At 43.5% G+C, this 13,830-nt stretch overlaps 1 protein-coding gene across 13 annotated transcripts in view; it reads left to right on the forward strand.

Annotated features, from left to right (window-relative positions):
• Positions 1–2,307: 2,307 nt before the first annotated feature.
• KIAA1217 (KIAA1217 ortholog) overlaps positions 2,308–13,830 on the forward strand; it is a 528,161-nt gene continuing 516,638 nt past the window's right edge. For 9 of the 13 annotated variants that reach the window (XR_006279438.1, XR_006279437.1, XM_043509473.1 and 6 more), the window contains exon 1: positions 2,308–2,690. Coding sequence is in view for 11 of the 13 variants with exons in the window: in XM_043509473.1 (XP_043365408.1) it covers positions 2,594–2,690 (97 nt within the window). In the remaining 2 variants the exon portion in view is untranslated. The remainder of the gene's footprint in view (positions 2,691–13,830) is intronic. The other 4 variants (XM_043509460.1, XM_038392050.2, XM_038392060.2 and 1 more) reach the window with 4 other exon arrangements.

Raw genomic sequence — 13,830 nt, forward strand, 5'->3', positions numbered from 1 at the left:
GGGGGGGGGGGAGGGGGAAGGAGGAAAACCTTTCATGGTGACAAGCAAAGTAGGCTTTCCTCCTTTTCCCCCCTGCTGCTGGTGATGGCTTATCTTAAGTGATCACTCTCCTTACAGTGTGTATGATAAAACCCATTGTTTCATGTTCTCTGTGTGTGTATATCAATCTCCCCTCTGTATTTTCCACCAAATGCATCCGATGAAGTGAGCCGTAGCTCACGAAAGCTTATGCTCAAATAAATTTGTTAGTCTCTAAGGTGCCACAAGTACTCCTTTTCTTTTTGCGAATACAGACTAACACGGCTGCTACTCTGTTCCTAGGTTAGTGGTTCTGTTGTGTGGTTGCTGGTGAGTATTTGCTTCAGATTGGGGGGCTGTCTGTAAGCAAGGACTGGCCTGTCTCCCAAGATCTGTGAGAGTGATGGGTCGTCCTTCAGGATAGGTTGTAGATCCTTGATGATGCGTTGGAGAGGTTTTAGTTGGGGGCTGAAGGTGATGGCTAGTGGCGTTCTGTTATTTTCTTTGTTGGGCCTGTCCTGTAGTAGGTGACTTCTGGGTACTCTTCTGGCTCTGTCAATCTGTTTCTTCACTTCAGCAGGTGGGTATTGTAGTTGTAGGAATGCATGATAGAGATCTTGCAGGTGTTTGTCTCTGTCTGAGGGGTTGGAGCAAATGCGGTTATATTGTAGAGCTTGGCTGTAGACAATGGATCGTGTGGTGTGATCTGGATGAAAGCTAGAGGCATGTAGGTAGGAATAGTGGTCAGTAGGTTTCCGATATGGGGTGGTGTTTATGTGACCATCGCTTATTAGCACCGTAGTGTCCAGGAAGTGGATCTCTTGTGTGGACTGGTCCAGGCTGAGGTTGATGGTGGGATGGAAATTGTTGAAATCCTGGTGGAATTCCTCAAGGGCTTCTTTTCCATGGGTCCAGATGATGAAGATGTCATCAATGTAGCGCAAGTAGGGTAGGGGCATTAGGAGACGAGAGCTGAGGAAGCGTTGTTCTAAGTCAGCCATAAAAATGTTGGCATACTGTGGGGCTATGCAGGTACCCATCGCAGTGCCGCTGATTTGAAGGTATACATTGTCCCCAAATGTGAAATAGTTATGGGTGAGGACAAAGTCACAAAGTTCAGCCACCAGGTTAGCTGTGACAGTATCGGGGATACTGTTCCTGACGGCTTGTAGTCCATCTTTGTGTGTAATGTTGGTGTAGAGGGCTTCTACATCCATAGGGGCTAGGATGGTGTTTTTAGGAAGATCACCGCTGGACTGTAGTTTCCTCAGGAAGTCAGTGGTGTCTCGAAGATACCTGGGAGTGCTGGTAAGGTAGGGCCTGAGGAGGGAGTCTACGTAGCCAGACAGTCCTGCTGTCATGGTGCCAATGCCTGAGATGATGGGGCGTCCAGGATTTCCAGGTTTATGGATCTTGGGTAGCAGATAGAATACCCCAGGTCGGGGCTCTAGGGGTGTGTCTGTGCGGATTTGTTCTTGTGCTTTTTCAGGGAGTTTCTTGAGCAAATGCTGTAGTTTCTTTTGGTAACTCTCAGTGGGATCAGAGGGTAATGGCTTGTAGAAAGTGGTGTTGGAAATGCAAACAGTGGCCGCTCGGCGAGGGGGCAGGAAGGAAGAGGTTTGTCTTCTTCCCAAAACCGACAAACCTCAGACCAAACAAGCCCCCCTCCCCTCTGCATCTGTTCACAACGGGAAGGGAAGGCCGAGCCTCTTTAGGGCCCTTTAAACTTCTACCCCTTAAAGTACATATCTGCTCAGACTGTCTTTTCAGGGTGAAAGCTGGTGCTGTCAGCGGCTCCAGCTCTGGGAGATTTTTCCACACGAGCTGCTGCCTGCCCCCGGTCACCCGGCCCCTGTGGGAGCCAAGCGTTTGAACTGTTCTGGGCTTTGTCTGTTCCCAGGGAACCTGGCAGGACCCCGCGGGGGGCCGATCCTGCGAGGGCTGAACAAGAGCCCGGGCTCGGGCCCCTGGTTACTCGCCGCGGCTGCGAGCGATCTCATCCCACAGGAGATTTCGGGGGCAGCCGCTGACACAGACGCAGCCCGTTGCGCGTCCCAAGACGCACCTCGGAGGCAAGGAGCCCTGGCTCCCCAGCCGCGCGCGAAGCGGCTCCTGCACGGGGCATCAGCTCCCCACGCAGCGCTCCCCTGCCGGGGGCTCGGCCTCCCCACCCCAAGGCCAGCGCCCGCGGCCCCCGCCGGCCTTTACCCCGGCACAGCTCCCGCAGCGAGGGTGGGGATGGCGGTGACGCAATGACTGCAGTCCCGGGGAGAGCTGCGGAGCGGCCCGGGCGAGCGAGAGGGAAAGGAGGGGCGGCCGGGGCCACCTCCGGCCGGGGCGCTGGCCACTCGGCCGCTCCCGCCCGACCCGCCTGCAGGTGACTTGAAAGTCGTCGCCCGGCCGGCGGGGAGGGAAGGAGGCGGGCTGCCGGGCTTGCTGCAGACCTGGCACCGGCTGGGGCAGGCGGAGCGCGCCGCCCGCTCCCAGCCGGGCGCTTCCCCTCCTCCGCGCAGCGCCCCGCCCCCGCCCCCTACCGTGGCGCAGCCGGAGCCGCTCCCGCTCCGCTGCGCGGGGCATGTCTGCAGCGCAGGGAGTCCCGCTAGCCCGCGTCCAGCCGCCGCCCGCCCAGAGGCTCGCCAGCGCGGCAGGGGGAGGCAGCGGCGAGCCGCCAAGTAAGTGGCACCGAAAGTTTGCGCCTGGTTCCCCCTCCCCGTTCCTCATGTCGCCGGGGCTGGCGGGTCAGGAGCAGGGGCACAGCGGGAGGGGGGAGAGCATCGGTGTGAGGGGCTCGCGAGGAGCCTGTCCCCTCCGCCGGACCCAGCCGGGAGGGGAGGCCCTGGGGCAGGTGACCTGGGGGTGCTCCGCGCCTGGGGCAGGCGAGCCCCGCGGGGGCGTGTGCGGGAGTCCGCTCGGCGTGGGGCTGGGCTGCTGACTTGGCCAAGCCCTTTAGCAGTGGCTCGAACCCCAGAGACTCCCCGCTGGCCGCCTCCTGTGCCCCGGGCGGCGGGATTTCAGCCTCTGCCTGCGGCTTCGTGGTGCTGCTAAGTTGACCAAACTTCTGAGGGGCAAACTTCAAAGCTGGCGGGCTCGCTGGTTGGCTCCCGCTGCAGTGAGCGCTGCCGCTTGCCCCACGGATAAGTGCTGAGATCCGCAGGGGGCCAGGGTAGTCTGTTTTCCCCAGCTGGCTCCCTGACTGAGGAAGGGGACCAGGGCGGGTGGTAGGAAATGTAGCCTTTAGTTATAACTAGGCTTTTTGAGAAAGAGTTAATTGGTTACCCTTGAGAATTGAAAACAATTTAGTCATTGTGGTCAGGCTTTCAGGCTGTTCCTGAGAACTGAATAGTTAGGCTGCTTTTTACATGCATGCAAGGTTAAACGGCTTTCCTCCTTTGTAAAAGCAGATTGTTGCAAAAATGACATGTATAGAAGAAGGTTGTATTGCACACTTTGACCATCGTTGAAAGGCTTTGTAATCCTAACTTCTGCTTTTTATAAAGTATTTTTTCATATATACATAAGGAACAAACTTCATTTTGAAATTTGGAGGCGCTCTCAGAATAGCGAGCAAGGCTTCTTTGAGTAACCCCAGGATTTGATGGCTTCAAGCCTTGACTAGATGGTTGTTTGGTATTTAGTTTCTCTGAGTGAGGAAAAGCCTTTAGGGTAGTGTGCAGATTTATGAGTGGCTGTCTCTCTGTATAGACAGAGGTAGGTTCTTCTACTACTAACTGCTAACATTGAACTGAATTTTCTGCTGCTTCCATTGAAGTTAATGAGAGTTTTGCCATTCACGTGAATGGAAGCAGAATTGGGCCCTTCCTTGTGTGCTACAGTTTACCTAGGATTCATAGTCGTGGGTACGGGTGGTGCTACATAATATTAACATTTACTTTTCATAGTTTAAATTTCATGTTCTCAACTTTGTCTTTGTATGGTATGTGAGCATTTAAAGAATCAACTCTTGTTTTCTTGCACTTTTTCCTTCATAGTTCAACACACACACTCCAAAAATACTACTTGTTTTGAATGCTGTACAAAATCACTACATATTATGCAGATTAATTACTGGATGGTTATTCTCATATCTGAGGACATTCAAGAGGTTCACCTGTTTCCTGACCTCAGGTATACTGACTTAGTATTAATATTTTCATTAGCAAAAGTGTAGTGAGAATAGTAGTTAAAATAAAAACATTGAACAATATGAGACATCTAGGGACAAGAATCAAAACCACATTATTTGTCATTCTTCTGACCTCATTAACTGTGTAAAATTAAATACAGTGACTGTTATTCTACCACATAGAATTGGGTATTAGTTTGATCAGAGAACAAAGATATGTCTTAAAGAGCCACATTTTTGTATCCAGTGACTAAACTAGGGAAGTCAGTGGCTAAATACTGTAACTTTTTATACTTGGAGTTTATCAAGAAAGTAGAACTTAATCAAGATTTAGTTTACCTCCATTTTCTGGTCTTTGAGTAAGTCTAGTCCTCAAGAGGATTCCTAATAAAGGCTACAAAGACTATACTCCTGAAACTAGTCTCATTGTACCTGTGCTTACATGATTAAGGTTTAGCACCTGTATAAGTCTCTTTAGGATTGGGACATGTTGGGTCTGATCCTGCATTCTGTGCATACTGGGACTGGGCCCGGGCCCAAAGTTTGTATACATTATGTTAGATCACTGTTAAAGTTCCTGGTTTTCAGCCAGACTTTATCAGCAGATCATTACCAATTATAGGATTAGGCTTGCCATGGAGTATTTTTAATGCCACTATGCCTGAAAATATGTCCTGACTTGCACTGCTAATGAATTATTGAAAAACTGTTTTGCTAATTTGCTGTACGTTAAACTGGCTACATGTTCTAGATGATTTCAAATTACAATCAAGACAGCCTTCAAGAAAAAGTAGTAGATGTTAGAATTTTTTCTGTTTTCCAGCAAATGTCAGTGGGCCTTTGCCATTATACGTATTATGCATTTCTCTTAATCCTTTTCTCTTCGTAAAATAGGTCTTTTTCTGAAAAGCAAGCTTGCTTCTAGGGTGTCCCTCACCTGAAATCATAACATTCTGTTTGACTTTACAATGTTTATGTCACAAACATAACTAATTATGACTTTAGGATTAAGTGGTAGGAAGAGATGACTTCAGGAAAAATAAAAAATCTATTTTCATGCAAATATTCCTGAGCAATTAAAGAAAACTTAATATATAACATAAGTAGAATTGTTTCTACATAGAACAACTTACTTTATTTTAGGGTGAATTTAGTGTTCCTGGAATGTCCCATTTTGCCAGCCCTGGAGACTGAAGTCTTCTGTCCACATAACAGGCAAAGCATGGGCAATGGCATTGCTGGGGGTGGGGAATTCCTAGGTTGCTGTTGATGGTGCTTGGGCCTTTGCAAACATACTCTGCTGGGAGCTAGCTCTCTCCTCTGCTGAGCACCTAATGAGGCCTCTGGTTGCAAGAAAAGGGGACTGTTCTCCTTTGTGAAGAAGCAGTGTGGTTCAGTGGACTAAGCATAAAATTGAGAGCAAAAGGCCTCTACTTGCTCTACTTCTAGTTCTGACCCTGAGTCTGCTTAAGTCACTACCTTTCTTCTTATTTACAGTACATTGGGGCCCCAGTTTTGTGGGCACTATGTGCACACGCAAGGCTGTTATGGGAATAAATACATAAAAGTTTGTGAAGTGCTTTGAGATCTTCTGATAAGCACTATATCAAGTTATTATTATTATTTATTATAATACAAACATAGAAAGAAAGAGTGCTTGTCTTGAAGAGTTTACAATCTAGATTGATTTTCCTGTTGTAAAACAGGGATAAAACTTGCTTATTTGATAGGTGTTATACTGATTAGTTTCCAAAACATTATATACTTTAAAAATTATCAATTATTAGTGATGGGGAAGACAATGAGGAGACCACAGAATGCAGATGGAAGCAAATAGTACCAAAAAAGTGTAATACAGTGAACAAAAGATGCAGGGGGACTAGAACAATTGAGGAGAAAGGGCTTAGAGCAAATGTAATGGGGGAAGAGGCCAGTGGAATGGAATACATGTTTAGGAAAGGAGAGGTTGCTTGTTGAAGGAGGAAGGAGAGAGAGAATACAGACTGTTTTCTTTGATTTCATAGACATAAATTAGAAAAAATACGGTATGGAAATGTACAGAATGGGTCAGACATAAGAGAAGGGACTAAGCAAGAAAATGAACAATTTTAGGTTAGTTAATTTAATCTAACTTGATTTGTGCTGTCATATTGTGTACTTCTCTACCAGATGTCCTTTATCTTTGCAAATGTTGGGGAATGAAATGGGAGGCTATTTTGAACATCTGTTTATATTTACCTAGGAAATATTAATCTGAATTCTGTGGTTAAAAATTGGAGAAAAAGATAGAAAATAATTTAAAGTTCACAAGAATTGGGGGAGAAAAAAGTTAAGGTGGAAGATGTGTAGACCTCAGCTCTGGCTGCCAGCTCCATTACTATATCCATGACTGCTGGTGATTTCCCAAAGATGATAGGATAGCCCTCTTTTACATAAAATAAAGTAAGTTAACTTGTTTGAGGGTGAAAGAATCATCTTACTGACCCTCCTCAATGCAGGTTCTGCAAACAGTTCTGTGTTCTTGGTGGACAGGATTTCAAGCTTGGGGAGGAACATCGTATTACAGGCCCACCTCAAATTTAGCTCTGGTGAAAAGATAGTTCCTTCTCTGCTAAGACAGTTTAGAAGGGTGATAGCCATACCTGTTTCTTGGAAACTGAACTGAAATCACCCAAGTCATTTCACCCAGGCTTTCAGACAGCCATGAGACAGTAACTGTTTTCGCTTATTAACAGCCTGGGATGAATTTGAATCCCTGACCTAAAGCTGAAAGCCTCTTTAACCCACTAATGACAGGTTTCAGAGTAGCAGCCGTGTTAGTCTGTATTCGCAAAAAAAAAAAGAGGAGTACTTGTGGCACCTTAGCGACTAACAAATTTATTAGAGCATAAGCTTTCGTGAGCTACATATCTATGAATACATATACTCATTCTTACGATATGTTCCATTCTTTGCATCCGATGAAGTGAGCTGTAGCTCACGAAAGTTTATGCTCTAATAAATTTGTTAGTCTCTAAGGTGCCACAAGTACTCCTTTTCTTTTAACCTACTACAATCCTTTGAGCCATCCACTCTCCTTAAACAGAACGTTTTCAGTTTTCCAAGAGGCATCAGTGGTTCTTTAATTATGCAGAAAATAAATTGCCTTTCCTTAAATGTGTTGTACTTGATAACAGGAAATAGTGCTCTGATGATTTCAGCAACTATGAACATCCCTCTAACCGAACAAAAAAGTTAGTATCTTAGGTCTTGATCCTATATAGACTTACAAACACGTTTAAGTTTAAGCATATATGCAAGTCTTTGCAGGATCTGGGTCTTAGGGCTCAATTGACTAGAAGCGTTGTGCTCTTTTTAGGTAGAAAGAACAGGAGTACTTGTGGCACCTTATTCTGTTATCAGCAGGAGAAAAAAACTTTTGTAGTGATGATCAAGATGGCCCATTTAGACAGTTGAGAGGAAGGTGTGAGGATACTTAGCATGGGGAAATAGATTCAGTATGTGTAATGACGCAGCCACTCCTAGTCTCTATTCAAACCCACATTAATGGTATCTGGTTTACATGTTAATTTAAGCTCAGCAGTTTCTCATAGGAGTCTATTTTTGAAGCTTTTCTGTTGCAAAATTGCCACCCTTAAATCTTTTACTGAGTGGCCAGAGAGGTTGAAGTGTTCTCCTACCGGTTTTTGAATGTTATGATTCCTGATGTCAGATTTGTGTCCATTTATTCTTTTGTGTAGAGACTGTCTGGTTTGGCCAATGTACATGGCAGAGGGGCATTGCTGGCACGATAGCATATATCACATTGGTAGATGTGCAGGTGAACGAGCCCCTGATGTGATTAGGCTAATGTGATTAGGTCCTTTGATGGTTTCACTTGAATAAATATGTGGACAGAGTTGGCAACGGGCTTTTTTGAAAGGATAGGTTCCTGGGTTAGTGGTTTTGTTGTGTGGTGTGTGGTTGCTGGTGAGTATTTGCTTTAGGTTGGGGGGGCCGTCTGTAAGCGAGGACTGGTCTATCGCCCAAGATCTGTGAGAGTGAGGGATCATTTTTTAGGATAGGTTGTAAATCTCTGGAGAGGTTTTAGTTGGGGGCTGAAGATGACAGCTAGTGATGTTCTGTTGTTGTTTTCTTTGTTGGGCCTGTCCTGTAGTAGGTGACTTCTGAGTACTCTTCTGGCTCTGTCAGTCTGTTTCTTCACTTCAGCAGGTGGTTGTAAGAATGCATGATAGAGATCTTGTAGGTGTTTGTCTCTGTCTGAGGGGTTGGAGCAAATGCGGTTGTATCATAGAGCTTGGCTGTAGACAATGGATCGTGTAGTGTGTCCTGGATGGAAGCTGGAGGCATGTAAGTAAGTATAGCGGTCAGCAGGTTTCTGATATAGGGTGGTGTTTATGTGACCATCGCTTATTACTACAGTAGTGTCCAGCAAATGGATCGCTTGTGTGGATTGGTCTAGGCATTGTTGATGGTGGGGATGGAAATTGTTGAAATCCTGGTGGAATTCCTCAAGGGCTTCTTTTCCATGGGTCCAGATGATGAAGATGTTGTCATTGTAGTGCAAGTAGAGTAGGGGCATTAAGGGACGAGAGCTAAGGAAGCGTTGTTCTAAGTCAGTTATACTAGTTTTAATATTTAATTGTTCCCGAGACTGTGGATACAACTATTATATCAACCATATTCTGTTGTCTGAGACCTATTACTATACGATATACTGTGCAACTCCATTTTCTAATTATTACAAGTTGGACTTGGTATTAGCTTCTCTTCCAGTATTTTTTCTGGGAATTTACTGAGACTGTAATTAATTTAACTACCCTCTAATGAAAAACCACCAAATAAGCATATAAAGATACGGACAAGCCTTGATATCTTTGCTGTAAAATCTGGGATTTGTTCACAGATCTTCAGTTAGCAATTCTGTAGACACTAGGATTATGGGCACTAGTAGCAGAAGAACCAGTGAGATTCTGGGAGGGGAGCTGAAACCAAACTAGCTAGGTGGTGAGGTGTGTGTGTGCCTGCCCACTCCTCCTCTCTCTTCCAACTGAATTTGGCTGGGGTAAGACCCACAGGTAATAATTAAAATAGTCATATTTTTTTCTTTAGACTGCTACTTATTTTGGTGACTAGGGGGGTTGATAGGAGGAAAACAAAAAAAAAATACAAAAGCTTAATCCATAAAAAATTCTCTCTAAAATGTGGAATTTCTGTTATTCCATTTGAATGACTAGTGAAGTTGGTTAGGAGGGGATGCTACGGTGCTCTAGCTTTTTACCCCGAAAGAAAGAAAAAGAAAAGAAACTTAAGCCCCACTCTGAAGGGGTCTAGTGAAAACCTGTAATGTTTTCTATTCAGCATGGGGTGAATTGAACAACTAGGATTTGTTTGAATTACTTTGTGACGTTCACATGCAGAAGTTCACTGTTAAAAAAAAAAATCTATATATTTAAAAACAATTATGAAATATTAGCTTAAGTGTCATAGCTTTTTCATATAATATGACCTGTGTATTCATCACCTGCCCTATGAAAAGCTCTTATTTGAATCTCTCTAATGAAGCTTTTTTATGTTTTTCTAAAATCATATTCTCTGTTGTGTTTACTTACCTAGAGCCAGAAACTAGCTGGAGCTGCAACTCCCACTGATGTAAATACAAGTGGTACAGCATACAGATTGAGGGCAACGTGTAGTTCTTACTGATTTTAGGGCCAGGTGTTACTTTTCCCAGGCTCCTAATCTGAGATCCATACATCAGTCTTCCCCTTCTGTACACAAGGGGTGAAATCCTGGCCCAGTGAAGTCGATGAGAGTGTTGACTTCAGGGTGGGTGGGGCATAATTTCACCCAAGGGGTAGCTGCCTCCATGGCACTGTCCCCTATTTCTTGGGACCCTCTGGGGGGGTCATGTGAAGGTTGTGGATCTGTGTGTGGGACAGGTCTGGAGGGACAAAATGGCACATGTATTATCTTCCGACTAACCACGTGGAGAATATGCTTAAAATGTAATGCACCTTGAATTGTGTATCAGTTTTAAGCAAAACCCCCTCACTCTGAGGAACTGTCTACTTATAGAGATTCTAGGAGAGATTTATGGGTTACAAGAACGTCAGCACAGCTCCATGGGAACCTTGCTGACACAGCATGCAGACAGGAGCCATTGGGAACAGGGCCACCCCATATATGGCGAGCATGGGGGATGAGTGATTTTTATTTATATATATATATATATATATATATATATATATATAAAAATAAATAATTTTCACAAAGTACCATATGGAAGGTAAAGATGTGTGTGGCAGTGTGATCACTTTTTTATATGAGCATTGGGGCAACAGTACTGTTGAATTAATTGAACATGTTAAAGAGAGTATCATGATGGCAGTGAGATAAGGCGTGGGGGTGGGTATTGTGTTGAGTGTGAATGTTGCTTAAATTTGTGATATCCTTGTTTTTTAGCATGTGTGTGTCTGGGGGGGGAGAGATGAAATACACTTTAGCAATTTTAACACTAAGCTAACAAAGGTTTGTGGGTTTTATAATGTTGGAATTTACAGGAGTTCATACAAACTTTATTAATAGGGACCTGTGTATAATCGGATGATGCAACACCATAAATGGCCACATAATTTATCTTTTTAAGATGCCATCTAAATCTGTGTTGCATAAATTTACACAAGTTGACATTTTCCTGCCACTTTTCCTCTGCTCACCTTGTCTGCCCACTACTTTGCCTTTTGCATTTCTGTTTTTTCTGTGATTCCCCACATAGGGGAACTCAGTGAGTTTCCTGTGTCTATTTCCATGCCCTTTAAAGGACAGTGCAAGAGGACAGCCAGAGGGAGATTCTTTCTGACATAGGGAAACAAAGATGAACTCAACTGGTCTAATGACTCTTTTCTAATTGGAAAGCAGGCACAAAGAAGTGAAGCACTCTTGTGGGGCTTAGATGCTCTAAACGGCAACCACCATTCTTCACTGTGTACCTGTGAAGGAGTGAAGCCCTGCTCTTATTGTATATAGCTTTGGATAGTGCAGCATAGGAGCCCCTTGCTCTGCAAAAATCATGCTCTGATCTTATGTAGCTCAGGAGCTCTGGAAAGTAGTGCCTCTTTCAAGTCTTCCTTTCCAGACACAGTATTGCAGTCCTTCTGACTCTAATGCTGATGCCTGCTCCACCTTCCCATTCCCATAGCTGAACATGCAATTCAGACGGGCTCGTCTCCTGTGGAACTCCTGATCCAGGGATCAGAGGTATTCCTCTGCTATAGTGCAAATAACATGCATTAATTTATTTTTCAATTTGTGATGCATAACATGCTTTAATTTATTTTTCAATTTGTGATGCATTTTTAGAATTTCAGTAACATTGAAGGCTATTGAATAAGTTAATGCTTGATTAACATGGCCACGTAATTCCCTATTTGCCCTAGAATTCATTGGAGTTGTGCTGCATAATTTAGGTCCAATGTGCAGAATAGTACAGCACTTATTAATTGCTCTAGAAACTAATGAATTGTGCACAACATCTGGGTCGAACAGTGCTCTTAATAGTGAAATGCAGTGGAGCAGGGTTTTCTTACTGATACAGTAACTACTTCCTGATTTTAAAAGCATTTGCCTACATGTTACACAAAATAGCAAAAGCATTTATCCAACTGAACCTTGTACAAATATGTTGAAGTTTGGCATTATGCTGGCATTGGGTACTTTTCTGTGGGGGAAAAAAATTCAAAATTTCTACATGGTTTCCTTGAGACCACATAAAGCGGAAAACAAGCAGCCTGTGAAGCTAAGATTAAATGTAATATTGCTTCCGTAAGTGATGTACCTTCTTTTGGAAGGCCTGTGTTCTGTCTGCCAAGAGGATGGACTCTGATTTAATAGGTCTTTTCCATCTTTAACTAGTATAAAACCTGTTTTGGATATTACTTTGTAACTTACAGTATGTTGTGAAAGGTCATGCAGAATTAGCTATCACATTATGTCAGAATCAGCAGAGATGGATTATATGTATACTTTAGTTAGACCAGTGGTATATAATTACTATTTTGGTTGTAGCTATAGTTGGGAAAAAATGGTTTGTTTAGAATAAAAACAAAAAAGCTGTAGTTTAAGATATAATAGTTGTATTGATTACATTTATAATATATTTTAATCATAGAAATGTAGGGCTAGAAGAGACTTTGATAGGTCATCAAGACCAAGTCCCTGCATTGTGACAGCATCAAGGATCAAATCCATCCTAGACCATCCCTAGGGGGTGTTTATCCAACCTGTTCTTAAAACCTCCAGTGCTGGGGATTCCACAACCTCCCTTGGAGGCCCATTCCAGAGTGTAACTACCCTTGTAGTTAGAAAGTTCTTCCTAATATCTAACTTAAATCTCCCTTGCAGCAGATTAAGTCCATTGCTTCTTGTCCTACATTCAGTGGACATGGAGAACAATTGATAGGTTATATTACACATACAGTATCTTCTTACTTTGAAAGAGTTCACTTTTTTAGGATAATTATAGTATATTATTAAAATACCACTGTATCAAAAGTTGGAGAACGCCCCTATCAAGGTTCCTTCCCCACTCTGAACTCTAGAGTACAGATGTGGGGACCTGCATGAAAACCTCCTCAGTTTACTTTTACCAGTTTAGGTTAAAACTTCCTCAAGGTACAAACTATTTTACCTTTTGCCCTTGGACTTCCACTGCCACCACCAAACGTCCGGGTTTATTTTTTTTGAGAAAGAGTTGTTTGGAAATGTCTTTCCTCCAAAAATCCTCACCAAAACCTTGCACCCCCCTGCCTGGGGAAGGCTTGATAAAAATCCTCACCAATTTGCATAGGTGACCACAGACCCAAACCCTTGGATCTTAAGAACAATGAAAAAAGCATTCAGTTTCTTACAAGAAGAATTTTAATATAAGAAAAGGTAAAAAGAATCACCTCTGTAAAATCAGGATGGTAAATACCTTACAGGGTAATTAGATTCAAAACATAGAGAATCCCTCTAGACAAAACCTTAAGTTACAAAAAGACACAAAGACAGGAATATCCATTCTATTCAGCACAGCCTATTTTCTCAGCCATTTAAAGAAATCATAATCTAACGAATATCTAGCTAGATTACTTACTAAGTTTTAAGACTCCATTCCTGTTCTGTCCCCGGCAAAAGCATCACACAGACAGACACAGACCCTTTGTTTCTCCCCCCTCCCCCCCTTCCAGCTTTGAAAGTATCTTGTCTCCTCATTGGTCATTGTGGTCAGGTGCCAGCGAGGTTATCCTAGCTTCTTAACCCTTTACAGGTGCAAGGGTTTTTCCTCTGGCCAGGAGGGATTTTAAAGGTGTTTACCCTTCCCTTTACATTTATGACAGCCCCCAAGAATCATGAATTATTTGCATTTGTTTTATTGAAAGCTTTATTCATGGTGAGGTCATCAGGAACAACTGTCTTTGCAAGTTTCATATATGGTGGCAAGGTCAACAAGGAGACATAATTGGCTAAGAGCTATATTTTCTTTCCAGTCTGCACTTGCCAATAGGGCAAGGTCCTGGCCAAATATTTCAAGAGGATACAAAAATCAGCAGGGGCCAAGAACAGCAGATATAAATAGCTGATATGGAACTAAAGTTCAGCTGTTATGTAGTAGATAGTTAGGTAAAGGCAACATTGTTTCCATGCTT

Source organism: Dermochelys coriacea, chromosome 2, assembly GCF_009764565.3.
Source record: "Dermochelys coriacea isolate rDerCor1 chromosome 2, rDerCor1.pri.v4, whole genome shotgun sequence".
NCBI classification, from domain to species: Eukaryota; Metazoa; Chordata; order Testudines; family Dermochelyidae; genus Dermochelys; species Dermochelys coriacea.